The sequence below is a fragment of the Lathamus discolor genome, unplaced genomic scaffold (assembly GCF_037157495.1).
Source record: "Lathamus discolor isolate bLatDis1 unplaced genomic scaffold, bLatDis1.hap1 Scaffold_314, whole genome shotgun sequence".
Classification (NCBI taxonomy): domain Eukaryota; kingdom Metazoa; phylum Chordata; class Aves; order Psittaciformes; family Psittacidae; genus Lathamus; species Lathamus discolor.
In genome coordinates, this window is record NW_027069343.1 from 26905 (window position 1) to 43023 (window position 16119).

The 16119-nt window shown below is 63.8% G+C and overlaps 3 protein-coding genes across 3 annotated transcripts; 1 reads left to right on the forward strand and 2 right to left on the reverse strand.

Moving 5' to 3' along the window:
• Window positions 1-10: 10 nt before the first annotated feature.
• Window positions 11-5859, reverse strand: LOC136006595 (uncharacterized protein C19orf47 homolog). The gene is made up of 9 exons (XM_065664599.1): window positions 5783-5859; window positions 4837-4900; window positions 4656-4743; window positions 4444-4558; window positions 3717-3798; window positions 3363-3482; window positions 2964-3113; window positions 2809-2879; window positions 11-2594 (listed from the first exon to the last, which is right to left on the reverse strand). The coding sequence occupies exons 2-9, from the start codon at window positions 4853-4855 to the stop codon at window positions 2184-2186; spliced, it is 1056 nt and encodes a 351-aa protein (XP_065520671.1). The 5' UTR covers window positions 4856-4900; window positions 5783-5859; the 3' UTR covers window positions 11-2183.
• On the forward strand, window positions 5768-11744 carry LOC136006590 (5'-3' exonuclease PLD3-like). The gene is made up of 11 exons (XM_065664595.1): window positions 5768-5905; window positions 6850-6927; window positions 7046-7296; window positions 8518-8701; window positions 8793-8913; window positions 9914-10041; window positions 10130-10330; window positions 10421-10560; window positions 10656-10821; window positions 11247-11346; window positions 11448-11744. Exons 1-11 carry the CDS (start codon window positions 5768-5770, stop codon window positions 11672-11674), a joined length of 1734 nt encoding a protein of 577 aa, XP_065520667.1. The 3' UTR covers window positions 11675-11744.
• A 1377-nt stretch (window positions 11745-13121) lies between these two features.
• On the reverse strand, window positions 13122-15300 carry LOC136006591 (basic proline-rich protein-like). Its single transcript, XM_065664596.1, has 4 exons — window positions 15203-15300; window positions 14843-14954; window positions 14093-14206; window positions 13122-13531 (listed from the first exon to the last, which is right to left on the reverse strand). Exons 1-4 carry the CDS (start codon window positions 15298-15300, stop codon window positions 13130-13132), a joined length of 726 nt encoding a protein of 241 aa, XP_065520668.1. The 3' UTR covers window positions 13122-13129.
• Window positions 15301-16119: the final 819 nt, after the last annotated feature.

The window sequence follows — 16119 nt, forward strand, 5'->3', positions numbered from 1 at the left end:
TTGCATCTGATTTGCATAAACAGAGCCATTTCCACGCTTTATTGCCAAAAAAGGTCAAAACTGGGGGGGAACCCCCCCGGCACGCGGGTCACACACAGCAAACCGCCAAAAAGGGAAGGGGAAGGCCCCCGAATTGGGCCAGAATCAGGCAAAAGCAAGAACCGGGGAATTTGGGTGGAAAACGGAGGAAATTGGGGAATTCTGGGATGGAAAATGAAGGAATTGGGGAATTTTTGCATTAAAACCGAGGGCATTTATGAACTGCAGATTGGAAACGACGGAATTGGTGGGAGGTTGTATCAATCATTAAGCAAGTGTGAAATTTTGTGCCAAAATGGTGAATTTTTACAGAAAAAATGAAGGAATTGGTGAATTTTCATGTTAAAAATGAAAACAAATCATAAATTTTCATATTAATAGTGAAATTATGGTGGGTTTGTATTGAAAAAGAAAGAATTGGTGAATTTCTGCATGAAAATGAAGGAATTGGTGATTTTTTGTATTAAAAACTAAGAAATTGGTGAATTTTCACTTTAAAAGTGAAGGAATTGGTGAATTTTCATGGTAAAAATGAAGAACTTGGTAAATTTCCATATTAAAAATGAAAGTGGTGAATTTTTGTACTGAAAATGAAGGAATTGGTGAATTTTTGCACTAAAAACGAAAGGATTGGCGAGTTTTCATGGTAAAAATGAAAAAATTGGTAAATTTTCCTGTTGAAAATGAAAAAATTGGCGAATTTTTGTATCAAAAATGAAAGAATTGAGATTTTTTTGGTTACAAACAAGGGAATTGGTAAATTTGCCCGTGAAAAATGCAGGAACTTACGACTTTCATATCAAAACCACACGAATTGGTGAATTTTCACCTGAAAAATGATGGAATTGGTGAATTTTTCTAGGAAACCCAAGGAATTGGTGAATTTCCCATTAAAACCGAAGGAATCAGTGGCATTTCGGTACAAATACAAAGAAATCCCATTTTTCCATAGGAAACCCTGGGAATCAGCGGATTTCTCCCAAACTTCCCGGCTTCGTTTTTGGGAGAAAAAAGGCGTTTTTGGGGGGGGGTTTACAGCAGAACCAAAGAAACCAGGGATTTGGGGGGGGATTGGGGGGAAATAAATAACTGGAGGAAAAGCGCCCGGATTTGGGGGGAAAAGGAGGAATTCCAGGGAAAGGCCACGTCCGGAGGAGCCGGCGGGAATTAAGGCAGTTTTTTGGGGGGTTTTGGTGGTTTTTGAGCCTTTCCCCCCCCCAAAAATGGTTCTTTTTTAAGGTTTCGGGGTGTTTTTCGGGAATGCCGCTCCGACCTCCATCCCAGCGGATTCCGTCCCGCAGCGGATCCATGCTTCCAGGGAAAGCGAGCGGCAAGGGGAAGGGCAACCGGAGGCAAACCCCAGGCTGCGCCCGGAGGGCTCCAGGGGAGAATTCCTCAAAGCGGGAATAAAGGGGGGAAGCGCAAGGGTTTAGCGGCGGGGAGGGGATGGAGAGCGGTGATTTGGCTGGACTCGCCCGGGATTTGGGCAGGGAATCCCTTGGGAAGGGGTTACCCCTCCCTCTTCCCTCCACTGTTTTCCTATGGGATTAGTGTTGCCCAGTGGGATCAAGCCTTTCCCCATGGGGTTCAGCCTCTCCCTATGGGATCAAGCCTTTCCCTATGGGATCAAGCCTTTCCCCATGGGGTTCAGCCTTTCCCTATGGGATCAAGCCTTTCCCTGTGGGGTTAAGCCTTTCCCTATGGGATCAAGCCTTTCCTATGGGGTTAAGCCTTTCCCTATGGGATCAAGCCTTTCCCTATGGGGTTAACCCTTTCCCCATGGGATTAAGCCTTTCCCTATGGGGTCAAGCCTTTCCCTATGGGATCAAGCCTTTCCCCATGGGATCAAGCCTTTCCCCATGGCGTTAAGCCTTTCCCTATGGGATCAAGCCTTTCCCTATGGGATTAAGCTTTTCCCTATGTGGTTAAGCCTTTCCCTATGGGATCAAGCCTTTCCCTATGGGGTTAACCCTTTCCCCATGGGATCAAGCCTTTCCCTATGGGGTTAACCCTTTCCCTATGGAATCAAGCCTTTCCCTACGGGATCAAGCCTTTCCCTGCGGAAAACCCCCTCCTCCCCAGGGCTCAACCCTTTCCCCCCGGTGCCGATCCCATGGGACGGAGCCACCCGGATGCCCGGGATCTCAATCCGTTTTCTTTCCCAAGCGCTGGAAGACGCTGACGGAGCCGGCGTTGTCCATCCGGGCCTCGCTGCTGCTGCTCACCCTCCCGCAGCCCCAAGTCCTGCGGATCATCACCCGGCATTCCCGCTTGGATTTATCCCTGCCGCCGCCGCCGCTGCTGCTGCTCACCCCGTCCTCGCCCTCTCGCCCTTCTCCCGGCGGCGAGGTCCCGGCGGCATTCCGCAGGTTGGGAATGGGCTTCGCCTCCGAGCTGCTGGCTTTGGCCTTCAGCGGCATTCCCGGCTCGGCGCTCGCCTTGCGGGAAGCGGTGGATTTCTTCAGGACGCCCGCGTAGGGAAGCGCGGAGCCGGCGTTTTCCAGGGATTGCTCCCGCAGGGAATCTCCCAGGCGGCTGAAGACGCCGGCGGGGGGCTGGAGGCAAAGGGATGCCCGTCAGCGCCCGCATCCCGGCTCCGGTGCCCTTCCCGATGGGATGCAGGGAGCGACGGAAGGAGCCGGGCGGGAATGGGGCTCAGCTTCCAGGAATTCCGGCTCTCTCGTGCGGCAGCGTGCAAATCCCGCAGGAAGAGGGGAAAACACCTCCCGGATTCCCTTAGAATTCCAAGCAGGAATTCCCTCCTCTCACCTTCCCTCCCGCAGCCGCGTCCCCCCTCGCCTCGGCTCCCAAGCGGTCAAACACAGACGTCCTGGGCAGCCCTGGGGGATTGAAGGGGATAAGGTGGGATTTGGGATGGACGGGGGTGAATTGGGAATACTGGGATGGGAATTCCCTGCCGGGACCTTTGGCCGCTTGCTGCTGCTCCAGGATTTTCCTTGTCCTGGGCGTGGTGCCCTTGGGCATGGTGATGATGTACTTCCCTTCCATCTCGGCCGTCACCCGGCGCCGCTTCACCGGGAGCGATGGAATTCCGGCTGCGGCATTCCCTGAGCCTGCCGGGATGGAGGGAAAACAACGAGTTCCATGGGAAATGGAACGGGAAAAGCGGTCCCCAGGGGTTGGAGGAGGAATTTAATGGGAATCAGGATGGGAAAAGCGCTTCCCAAGGGCTGGAGGAGGAATTTAATGGGAAATGGGATGGGAAAAGCGGTCCCCAGGGGTTGGAGGAGGAATTTAATGGGAAACGGGATGGGAAAAGCGCCTCCCAGCGCCATTCCCGGCGGGATCAGCCCCTTCCCTACCTGCCTTCGCTGCCGCCGGCGGGTTGGGAACGGTGACGGAGATCTTGGAGCCGTGGGGCTGGAGCGGGGCAGCGGGAAGCGGATCCCGGCTCAGGCTGTTGGCAATCATCCGGCTGGCGGCTGCAGGGGGGGATACACAGAGCATTCCCATGGGATGAGGGGATCCGATCCCTCGGGATGGGGCAATGCCCAGCAGGAATCCCTGCGGAGAAGGGCTTGGGGGGGGGGTGGTGGGGAGTGGAAGTGTCCCTGCCCCTTGCTTGGAGCCGGGCGGGCTTTGAGGTCCATCCCATTCCATGCTTCCATGGGCAGGATCCCTGCGGAATGCCGCCCAAGGAGCGGATCCCAGCTCACCACTGTGGGCGCTGCGGCGCAGCTCCGCCTGGAGCGGGGGCGAGCCGGGAAGGAGCAATTCCGTGGCTGCTTTGCACATCTCCTGCGGGAAGAAACGAATGGAAAACCCATGGAAAACCAAAGGAACCCATAGAAACCAAAGGAAACTCATGGAAAACCGAAGGAAACTCATGGAAAACCAACGGCAACCAAAGGAAACCCATAGAAACCAAGGGAAACGCATAGAAACCAAAGGAAACTCATGGAAAACCAATGGAAAACCAAAGGAAACCCATAGAAACCAAAGGAAACTCATGGAAAACCAATGGAAACCAAAGGAAACTCATGGAAAACCAACGGCAAACCAAAGGAACCCATAGAAACCAAAGGAAACTCATGGAAAACCAATGGAAAACCAACGGGAACCCATGGACAACCCAAGAAAACCTATGGAAAACCAACGGAAACGCATGAAAACTCAGGGAAACCCATGGAAAACCCAAGGAAACCCCTGAAAACCAACAGAAACGCATGGAAAACTCAATGAAACCCATGGAAAACCCAAGGAAACCGATGAAAACCAACGGAAATGCATGGAAAACTCAATGAAACCCATGGAAAACCCAAGGAAACCTATGGAAAACCAACGGAAACCCATGGAAACCTCAATGAAACCCCTGGAAAACCCAAGGAAACCCCTGGAAAACCCCCACTTCCCATTGGAAGAGCCCCTTCCCAGCGCCCGCACCTGCCTGTAGACCACCTTGGCGTGCTTGAGGATGGCGATGACGTCGCCGACCGCCGTGATTCCCAGCTCGTTCATCAGCTCCTTGGTGAGATCCAGGAGCATGTTCTTCCGGATCCTGCCCTCGGGAATACCGCAGGGATGGCCGCCTGGATGCCGGCTCCATCCCTACGGATCCCTCCATCGGGATGCATGGAGCGCGGCGGGGGGGGTACCTGTTGTCCACGAACATGACGGCGTAGCTGACGGCGGGGCCCGGCGGGATCCCGGCTTCCTTGAAGAACTGGATCCACTCGGAGGTGGCTGCACCGGGACAAGGGAATCCCATGGGATGGGGCTCAACGGGAATGGGGGGGATGGGGGGGGGGAATGGGGGGGGATGGGGGGGGGGCTCACCCATCGTCACGGACACCATGGTGGGGGGGGGGCGGCGGCGTCAGGCGGCGGCGCCGGGAGCGGCCTGGGGGGGCACAGGAGAGTGGGCCCATAGAGATCACCCCTGCCCCATAGAAACCCCCCTGCCCCACAGAGACCCCTCCTGCCCCATAGAGAGGACCCTGCCTATAGAGACCCCTCTAGCCCACAGAGATCACCCCTGCCCCATAGAAACCCCCCTGCCCCACAGAGACCCCTCCTGCCCCACAGAGAGGACCTTGCCTATAGAGACCCCTCTAGCCCATAGAGACCCCGCCTGCCCCATAGAGACCCCTCCTGCCCCATAGACCCCTCCTGCCCCATACAGACCCCCCTGCCCCATAGAGACCTCCCTGCCCCATAGAGACCCCTCCTGCCCCATAGAGAGGACCCTGCCTATAGAGACCCCTCTAGCCCATAGAGACCCTCCTGCCCCATAGAGACCCCTCCTGCCCCATAGAGACCCCTCCTGCCCCATAGAGACCCCTCCTGCCCCATAGACCCCTCCTGCCCCATAGAGACCCCCCTGCCCCATAGAGACCCCTCCTGCCCCATAGAGAGGACCCTGCCTATAGAGACCCCTCTAGCCCATAGAGACCCTCCTGCCCCATAGAGACCCCTCCTGCCCCATAGAGATCCGTCTGGCCCCATAGAGACCCCCGCTGCCCCATAAACACCCCCCTGCCCCATAGAGACCCCCTCCTACCCCATAGACACCCCCCCTGCCCCACAGACCCCCCTCCTGCCCCACAGGCCCCCCTTATCCCCTTCTCCCGCCCCACAGATCCCCCTTATCACCTCCTCCTGCCCCATAGCCTCCCCTTCCGCCCCATGGGCCCCCCTCCTGCCCCATAGCCCCCCGTTATCCAGCCCATTGCCCCCCATTGCCCCCCATCGCCCCCCATTGCCCCCCATGGCCGCCCCTCACCGCTCCGCCCCCGCCGCGCCCCATCCCGCCGCCGCGCCGGGCCCCACCGGAAGCTCCCGTCAGCGGAGCGCCGGAAGTGACGTCGTCGGCGGACCACCCCTCTCTCGGTCTGGTTGGTTGCGGGTAAGGGACGCTCTAGGCCGCGGCGGCGCGGGAGGGACAACGAAGGGGGGGCGACCATAGAGTGCGGCGGCCGCGAGGGCGCCCCCTAGCGGACGGAGCTGGGAGCCGCCGCCGGGGGCTCCGGTACCGGGGGGGGGGCGAACGGGGACCGAACCCGGGGTGAAATGGGGTGAAAGGGGGGTAAATGGGGTTAAATGGGGTGAAAGGGGTGAAAGGGGGGTAAATGGGGTTCAATGGGTTAAATGGGGGTAAATGGGGTTCAATGGGGTGAAATGGGATTCAATGGGGTGAAATGGGGCTAAATGGGGGTAAATGGGGTTCAATGGGGGTAAATGGGGTGAAAAGGGGTGAAATGGGGTGAAAGGGGGGTAAATGGGGTGAAAGGGGGTGAAAGGGGGGTAAATGGGGTTCAATGGGTTAAATGGGGGTAAATGGGGTTCAATGGGGGTAAATGGGGTGAAAGGGGGTTCAATGGGGGTAAAGGGGGGTAAATGGGGATCAATGGGGTGAAATGGGGGTGAAAGGGGGTTCAATGGGGGTAAATGGGGATCAATGGGGTGAAATGGGGGTAAATGGGGTTCAATGGCGGTAAATGGGGTGAAAGGGGGTTCAATGGGGGTAAAGGGGGGTAAATGGGGATCAATGGGGTGAAATGGGGGTGAAAGGGGGTTCAATGGGGGTAAATGGGGATCAATGGGGTGAAATGGGGGTAAATGGGGTTCAATGGGGTTCAGTGGGGCTAAATGGGGTTCAATGGGTGAAATGGGGTTCAATGGGGTTCAATGGCGTTCAGTGGGGCTCAATGGGGCTCAATGGGCCTAGACCCCAGCCCATGCCCTAACCCCGGCCTCAATGGGGTGGCAATGGGGGGGGGGATGGGGGGAGGCTCCGGTGCTCCCCAATTCCAGGCCCTTTCCCCGCTCCCTTTTCCCGGTCCCCGGAAGCCTCCGGGCGCGTTGGGAAGGAGCCGGAGCCGGAGCCGGTTGCTCCTGTTCCGGGATGAGGCCCCACAGCGCCTACAGGCAGGTACAGACTTGGGGGGCCCCCCCCCCCCATTCCCCCCCTGGTTACAATGGGGGGGGGGCACCTTTCCCTATGGATCCCATGGGATTCACCGCCGTTCCCTGCCTCCCACCCCAGCTGCCCCCGGTGGGGGCCGGCGCTGGCTTCAAGGCCCTCGGAGCCCCCGGGATTCCTCAGGTCTGGAATGCCGGCCCCCCCCTGCCTGCCCGGCGCTGCCGCAGGTGGGGGGGGCGGGGGGGGGGCCCCGCTCTGCTCCTCGGCCTCTTCCTCCTCCTCCTCCTCCTCCTCCTCCTCCTGCTCCGGCTCCGGCTCCGGCTCGGACCCGATCGGAGCCGCGGCGATGCCGGAGCCTGCGGAGCCTCGTGCCGGTGAGGGGGGGGGGGCAGGACCCCATTGGTGCCCCCATCCCAATGGTGCCATCCCAGTGCCCCCCCCATTGACCCCATCCCATTGCCCTCATCCCATTGGTGCCATCCCATTGCCCCTCCCATTGCCCCCCATTGCCCCCCCATTGCCCTCCCCCCATTGCCCCCCCATTGCCCCCCTCCCATTGCCCCCCATTGCCCCATCCCATTGCCCCCCCTTGCACCTCCCATTGCCTGCATCCCATTCCCACCCCCATTGCCCCCTCCCATTGCCTCCCCATTGCCCCCCCATTGCCCCCCATTGCCCCATCCCATTGTCCCCCCCTTGCCCCTCCCATTGCCCCCCTCCCATTGCCCCCCATTGCCCCATCCCATTGCCCCCCCTTGCCCCTCCCATTGCCCCCTCCATTGCCCCCCCCATTGCCCCCCCATCCCATTGCCCCCCTCCCATTGCCCCCCATTGCCCCATCCCATTGCCCCTCCTTGCACCTCCCATTGCCTGCATCCCATTCCCACCCCCATTGCCCCCCTCCCATTGCCTCCCCATTGCCCCCCCATTGCCCCCCATTGCCCCATCCCATTGTTCCCCCCTTGCCCCTCCCATTGCCCCCCTCCCATTGCCCCTCATTGCCCCATCCCATTGCCCCCCCATTGCCCCCCTCACATTGCCCCCCATTGCCCCCCTCCCATTGCTCCCTCCCATTGCCCCCTCCCATTGCCCCCCATTGCCCCCATCCCATTGCCCCCCCCATTGCCCCCCCCTTGCCCCTCCCATTGCCCCCATCCCATTCCGCCCCCATTGCCCCCCCATCCCATTGCCCCCCTCCCATTGCCCCCCATTGCCCCATCCCATTGCCCCTCCTTGCACCTCCCATTGCCTGCATCCCATTCCCACCCCCATTGCCCCCCTCCCATTGCCCCCCATTGCCCCCCCATTGCCCCCCTCACATTGCCCTCCATTACCCCCCTCCCATTGCTCCCTCCCATTGCTCCCCCATCCCATTGCCCCCCATTGCCCCCATCCCATTGCCCCCCCCATTGCCCCCCCTTGCCCCTCCCATTGCCCCCATCCCATTCCGCCCCCATTGCCCCCCCATCCCATTCCCCCCATCCCATCCTCCCCATCCCATTCCCCCCCATCCCCCCCCATCCCATTGCCCCCATCCCATCCCCCCCCATCCCATCCCATCCCCCCCATCCCCCCCCCGCCCCTCCCCCCCCCAGGCTCGTCCTCGCGGAGAGCATCCCGGAGGGAATGAGCTTCGGCGCCGCCTCCCCCCCGAACCCCTCCACCTTTTCCACCTGGATGCGGCTCCTGCGCTCCGCGCGCCGCAGCCTCGACATCGCCTCCTTCTACTGGACCCTCAGCAACGCCGACACCGGCACGGCCGAGCCCTCGGCGGCGCAGGTCCCGCTCCGCCCTCCCCCCGCTTCCCAAGGGATTTTCCTGCCCTTTCCCAACCCCGACCCCCCCCCCCCCCCCCCGTTATCCGGTGCAGGGCGAGCGCATCCTGCAGGAGCTGCTCCGGTTACCGGCCCGCGGCGTCGCCGTCCGCGTCGCCGTCAGCCGCCCGTCGGCGAAGGCACCGCTCAACGACCTCGTGGAGCTGGAGCGGAGCGGTGGGCGCTGGGAGCACCCGAGACGGGGCTTCGGGGCCAAAATCAGGGGGTTCGGGCCAAAATCAAGGGGTTCGGGGCCAAAATCAGGGGCTTCGGGGCCAAAATCAGGGGGTTCGGGGCCAAAATCAGGGGGTTCGGGGCCAAAATCAAGGGGTTCGGGCCAAAATCAGGGGGTTCGGGGCCAAAATCAAGGGGTTCGGGGCCAAAATCAGGGGGTTCGGGGCCAAAACGGGGCTTCGGGGCCAAAACGGGGCTTCGGGGCCAAAATCAAGGGGTTCGGGGCCAAAATCAAGGGGTTCAGAGCCAAAACTGGGGGGTTTGGAGCCAAAATCAAGGGGTTCGGGGCCAAAATCATGGGGTTCAGAGCCAAAATCAAGGGGTTCGGAGCCAAAATCAAGGGGTTCAGAGCCAAAATCAAGGGGTTCGGAGCCAAAATCAAGGGTTCGGGCCCAAAACGGGGGTTTGGAGCCAAAATCAAGGGGTTCGGAGCCAAAATCAAGGGGCTCGGAGCCAGAATCAAGGGGTTCGGGCCCAAAATCAAGGGGTTCAGACCCAAAACTGGGGGGTTTGGGTCCAAAACTGGGGGGTTCGGAGCCAAAATCAAGGCGTTTGGGCCAAAAATCAAGGGGCTCGGAGCCAAAATCAAGGGGTTCAGACCCAAAACTGGGAGGTTCGGGCCCAAAACTGGGGGGTTTGGAGCCAAAACTGGGGGGTTCGCGCCCAAAACTGGGGGGTTTGGAGCCGAAATCAAGGGGTTCAGACCCAAAACTGGGGGGTCTGGACCCGAAACTGGGGGGTTCGGGCCCAAAACTGGGAGGCTTGGACCCAAAACTGGGGGGTTCGGGCCCAAAACTGGGGGGTCTGGACCCGAAACTGGGGGGTTCGGGCCCAAAACTGGGAGGTTTGGACCCAAAACTGGGGGGTTCGGGCCCAAACCCGGGCGTTCTGCCCCAAAAGCACGGTTTTTGCCCCCAACCACGGGCGCTGCCGCCCTGCGCAGGCGCCGCGGTGCGCGCCGTGGACCTGCCGCGCCTGACGGGGGGGGTGCTGCACACCAAGTTCTGGCTCGTCGACGGCGCCCACCTCTACGTGGGCAGCGCCAACATGGACTGGAGGTCCCTGACCCAGGTGAGCGGTGCCGGCCGGTGCCAAAGCGGCACCGAGCATCACCGCGGCCGCGCCAGAGAACGGGGCCGACGCCGTGGCCGTGCCGCAGGTGAAGGAGCTCGGCGCCGCCGTCTACGACTGCCCCTGCTTGGCGCAAGACTTGGGCAAGATCTTTGAGGCCTATTGGGCTCTCGGCGTCCCCGGTGCCACCATCCCGGTGCCGTGGCCGGCGAATTACTCCACCACCATCAACGCGGAGACGCCGCTGGAGCTGCGGCTCAACGGCACCGCCGCCGCCGTCTACTTCTCGGTACCTCCCAACCCCTCCCGGGCGCCGGGCCCGGTGCCGCGGTCGGTGAGCGCCGGCGATGGCGGCGCTGAGCCCGTGCCGGTGCCGCAGAGCTCCCCCCCGGCCCTGTGTGCCGCCGGGCGCACCGCGGACCTCGGCGCCCTGCTCAGCGTCATCGACGCCGCCGAGGCCTTCGTGGACGTCGCGGTGATGAGTTTCCTGCCCACCACCGAGTTCTCCCACCCGCAGAGGTCCGGGCGCAGCCGCGGTGGGGCCGGGGGCACAGGGCTGGTGCTGGTGCCGGTGCCCAACCCGGTTCCCCCCCCCCCCACCATCACCACCATAGGTTCTGGCCAGCGATCGATAACGGGCTGCGCCGAGCCGTGGTGGAGCGGCGCGTCAGGGTGCGGCTGCTGGTGGGCTGCTGGCAGCACAGCCAGGCCACCATGTTCCCCTTCCTCAAGTCGCTGGCGGCCATCGCCGATAACCGGACCCATTACAGCGTGGCCGTGGTGGGTATCGCAGTGTGGCTGTGGTGGGCATCGCGGTGTGGTCATGGTGGGTACCATGGTGTGGGCAGTGTGGTGGATATTGCTGTGTGGTCGTGGTGGGTATCATGGTGGGTATCGTGGTGGGTACCATGGTGGGTATCGTGGTGTGGTCATGGTGGGTATCGTGGTGTGGTCATGGTGGGTACCGTGGTGTGGTCATGGTGGGTACCATGTTGTGGCTATGGTGGGTATCACGGTGTGGTCATGATGGGTATCACGATGTGACCATGGTGGGTATCGTGGTGTGGTCATGGTGAGTATCACGGTGTGACCATGATGGGTATCACGATGTGACCATGATGGGTATCACGATGTGGCCATGACGGGCATCGCGGTGCAGCCATGGTGCCGGTGCCGGTGCCTGACCGCGGCCTCCCTCCCCACAGCGCCTGTTCATGGTGCCGGTGAGCGCGGCGCAGGCGCGGATCCCCTACGCCCGGGTCAACCACAACAAGTACATGGTGACAGAGGCGGCCGCGTACATCGGTGAGCGCGGCGCTGCCGGGGCTTCAGGGCCTGGTTTTGGGGGGGGTCCCGTGTCCCGTCCCGTCCCCCCCCCATCTTCCTCACCCCACACCTCATTGCAGGGACCTCCAACTGGTCCGGTGATTACTTCACGCAGACGGCGGGCTCGGCGCTGGTCATCAACCAAACGGTGAGTGCCGCCGGCACCGGCACCGGCACCGGCACCGGCACCGGCACCGGCACCGTCCGGGAGCAGCTGCAGGCGGTGTTCGAGCGGGACTGGAGCTCCCAGTACAGCGCGGACATCGGCGACGCCGAGCGCTGGCAGAGCCGCTGTGGCTCCCGTTAGGCACCGGGGAAGCGCCGGTGGCACCGAATCCGGGCCCCGTTTGGGCTGAAAACCGCACCAAACCTCCCGATTCTCACTGCTTTTTGCCTTGGGGTTTTGGGGGGGGGGGGCTCTTTGGGGCAGCACCGGGGGTGGGGGGGGGAGCCAGGAGACCCTGAGGGGGATGCTGGAACCTGGAGCCGAGTCCAAGCACCAAAACCCAGCTCCAGGCACCAAAACCCAGCCCCGGGCACCAAAACCCAGCTCCAGGCACCAAAACTCAGCTCCAGGCACCAAAACCCAGCCCCGGGCACCCCCCCCCATCCCCTTGAACCCCATCCCCCCCATCCCCCCCCCGATGCTCTCAGGCCCGATTTTAGGGTTAAATCTTTATTGTGCCAAGCCAAGAGCAAGAAGCTGGGGGGGGGGGGGGGGGGGGGGGGGCTCAGTGCTGCCCCCCCTCCCCCGTTAATGGCATCATCCAAAAGCTTCCAACAGCCCCAAAAGACCGGGGGGGGGGGGGTTAAGGAGGGTTTAGGTTTGGGTCCATGCGGGGGTGGGGGTCAATGGGCGGGGGGGGGGGGGGGGGGGGGGGCTCCTCAGCGCCCCCCGCAGAGCGTGGGGCTCAGCTTGGGGGTCCCCGCCTGGAGCTGGGGGGGGGCCGGGGGGGCAGAGCTCGAGCTCGGGGATGCGGAGCCTCCCCCCCCCGCTTGTGCTGGGCAAGGGGGGGGGGTCGGGGGCGAAAACCCCACCCTGGGGACCCAGCGCCGAGCTTTGGCCTCCCCATTGGCCCGGCCCGGGGGGGGGATGCTCTTGCCCCCCGCCTCCGGCTTCATCCTCCCGGTGCCGGTGCCGAACCGGGGCAATTTGAGCCCCCCCCAGCGCCCCGCTTCCGCCTCCATCCCCGGCGGGGCCAACTCCAAGCCCGGCACCTTCAGCGTCCCCCCCCCGGGGCCTTTCGCCTCCCTCCGCTCATCCTCCGGTGCCGTGAAGCCCACGACGGGCACCGAGCAACGGAGCCCGGGGCCAGCAGCGCCCCGGGGGACCCCGGCACCGCTTTGGGGTCCCCCCCGCTACGGAGATCGGGGCTGGAGCCCCCGAACCGCCGCAGCTTCACCCCCGCCTCCGGCCCCGCCGGCAGCTTCGGTAACGACGGAGACCGGCGCCGGCCCGGGGGGGACCCCGGCACCGCGGCTCCCAACGGAGCCAGCGGCAACTTCGGGCCCTTCGAGCCCGGCCCGGCCCCGCCGGCTCCAACCGGGGCCCCGGTTCCGAGCTTGCCCAAGCCCAGCCCGACCCGGGGCAGGGCGAAGCGGGGGGCCCTGGGCTTGGCGGCCCCGGTGCCCTCCGGTGCCTCCGGTCTGAGCTTGCGGAGCCCTTCGGTGCCCGTGGGCAGCGCCAGCGCCACCTCCACCCGCGGCACCGCGATCCCCAGCGACGGCACCGCCGCCTCCAGCAGCCCCAGGCGGGCCGGGGTTACCGTAGCACCGGCTCCGGTGCCGCTTTGGGCACCAGCTCCACGGCCGGGATGGACACGGACGGGAGGCGGAAGCCGCCGAACGCGTCCCCGTCGCCCGCTTTGCCCTGGGGCTCCGTTACCGGGAACGCCGGCACCGCCACCTCCACGGCCGGGAACCGGGCGCCGCCGGGGAGCTCCGCTTTAACCGGTGGCTCCTGCATGGCCCTGCCGCCCGCAGCCTCCTTCACCGTTAACCGGGCCGGAGCCGGCCGCGGCCGCGCTGGCACCGGAGCGGGGGGACCCGGAGGGACGGGCTCGGCCTCGCTGCGGCTCTTCCCGAGCTTGGGAAGTTTGGGAAGCGCCAGCTCCAGGGACGGAGCCGCCGGAGGCTTCTTGGGAAGCGTCGGGATGGGGCCGGGCTGCGGGGGGACGGGGGAGCTGGGGTCCCGCTCCGGGGCCATGGGGACCGGGGAGCATCCCGCACCCCCTCCCGTCTCCATAGGGACCCCCCAGCATCCCGCACCCCCTCCCGTGTCCATAGGGACCCCCCAGCATCCCGCATCCCGTTCCCGTGTCCATAGGGACCAGGGAGCATCCCGCACCCCGCTCCCGTGTCCATAGGGACCCCCAGCATCCCGCATCCCGCTCCCGTGTCCATAGGGACCCCCAGCATCCCGCATCCCCCTCCCGTGTCCATGGGGACCCCCCAGCATCCGTGTCCATAGGGACCCCCAGCATCCCTCACCCCGCTCCCCTGTCCATAGGGACTGGGGAGCATCCCGCACACAGCTCCCATCTTTATAGGGTCCCCCAGCATCCCGCATCCCCTCCCGTGTCCATAGGGACCCCAGCATCCCGCATCCCGCTCCCGTGCCCATAGGGACCCCCAGCATCCCGCATCCCCCTCCCGTGTCCATAGGGACCCCCAGCATCCCGCATCCCCCTCCCGTCTCCATCGGACCCCCCCCGTTGGTCCCTACCGGGGCTGTCCCGGTGCCCGGTGCCCGGCGGCGGACGCAGAGCGAGACCCGGCAGCCGGCGGCGCCCTCGAGCAGCCGCGCACGACCTCGGGGGGGGCCCCCTCGAAGAAGATCCTGGCCCCCACCAAGCGGTCACCTGCGGGGCCGGGACCCCCCTTGAATCCGGGTGGGATTCGGGACCCCCCCATCACATCCAAGGGGGATTCGGGACCCCCCCATCACATCCAGAGGGGATTCGGGACCCCCCCCCTTAAATCCAGGTGGGATTCGGGCCCCCCCCATCACATCCAAGTGGGATTCGGGACCCCCCCATCGCATCCAAGTGGATTCGGGCCCCCCCCATCCCATCCAGGTGGGATTCGGGACCCCCCCCCTTAAATCCAGGTGGGATTCGGGACCCCCCCATCGCATCCAAGCGGGATTCGGGATCCCCCATCACATCCAAGTGGGATTCGGGACCCCCCCTTAAATCCAGGTGGGATTCGGGCCCCCCCCATCACATCCAAGTGGGATTCGGGACCCCCCCATCACATCCAAGTGGGATTCGGGACCCCCCCATCTCATCCCGGTGGGATTCGGGACCCCCCCCTTAAATCCAAGTGGGATTCGGGATCCCCCATCACATCCAAGTGGGATTTGGGACCCCCCCATCTCATCCCGGTGGGATTCGGGACCCCCCCCTTAAATCCGGGTGGGATTCGGGCCCCCCCATCGCATCCAGCCGGGATTTGCCCCCCCCCCGGTGCTCACCCGCCTGCACCCGCAGCGCCCGCGGGGCCTTGGCAATGTAGAGCCCGCGCCGGTCCCGGGCCACCGCCAGCCCCGAACCCGCGGCCTCGGGAGCCTCCAGCTCCAGCAGCTCCTATGGGGGGGGGGGCGGGGGGGTGGGACCAGGACCAGCCCCCCCCATCCCCCTCCCTAAACCTCCCCCCCCCCAACCCATTCCCCCTCCCTCCACCCCCCCCACCTCCATTGGGCATCACTGGGGGGGATCCGGAGCAAGGAGGGGGGGGGGGGTGGACCAGAACCAGCACCCCCCCCCCATCCCCACCCCTAATCTCGCCCCCCCCCCACCCCATTCCTTCCCCTCCCCCCCGTCCCGTCCCTCACCTCCATTGGGTGGCACTGGGGGGGGGTCCCGGGGGTGCTCCGGAGCTTCCGGCCTCTGTAACTGGGGGGGGGGGGCACAGACACGCAGACCCCCCCATTGCATCCCAATGCCCCCCCATTGCACCTCAACCCCCCCCATTGCATCCCAGTGCCCCCCCGTTGCACCCCAAGACCCCCATTTCACCCCAAGACCCCCCCATTGCACCCCAACCCCTCCATTGCACCCCTAAACCCTCATTGCACCCCAACCTCCCCATTGCACCCCAACCCCTCCATTGCACCCCTAAACCCTCCCATTGCACCCCTAATACCTCTCATTGCACCCCAACCTCCCATTGCACCCCAATACCCTCCATTGCACCCCTAAACCCTCATTGCACCCCTACCTCCCCATTGCACCCAAGACCCCCCCATTGCGCCCCAATCCCCCCATTGCACCCCTAACCCCCCCCACTGCACCCCAATACCCCCATTGCACACCTAAGCCCTCATTGCACCCCTAAACCCTCCTTGCACCCCTACCCCCCCATTGCCCCCCTAATACCCCCCCCTTGCACCCCAACACCCCCATTCCCCTTGTACCCCCCCATCCTCCTGTATCCCATTGCTGGGGGGGTCCCCCCTTCCCCCCCCCCCCCCCGCACCCCAAAACCTCCCTCCACCCCCCCCCCTCACCTCCGGCTCCTTCCCTCTCCCGTGTCCCGCTGGAAGTGCCCTGGTCCCTGCGCCCCACCCCCGGGCCCCCCCCCCCACCCCCGCTCCCCCCGGACAAGGGCGCTCCTTGTCCCATCCCTTGGGAATGCCGGGAATCCGGGCGCTCAGCACAAAGCGCCCCCCGTGGGAGGCCGGCACCGAGGGCAGGGGGGGGCACCCGGAACCCCCCCCCCCCATAGCACCCATAGGAACCCCCAGGGACA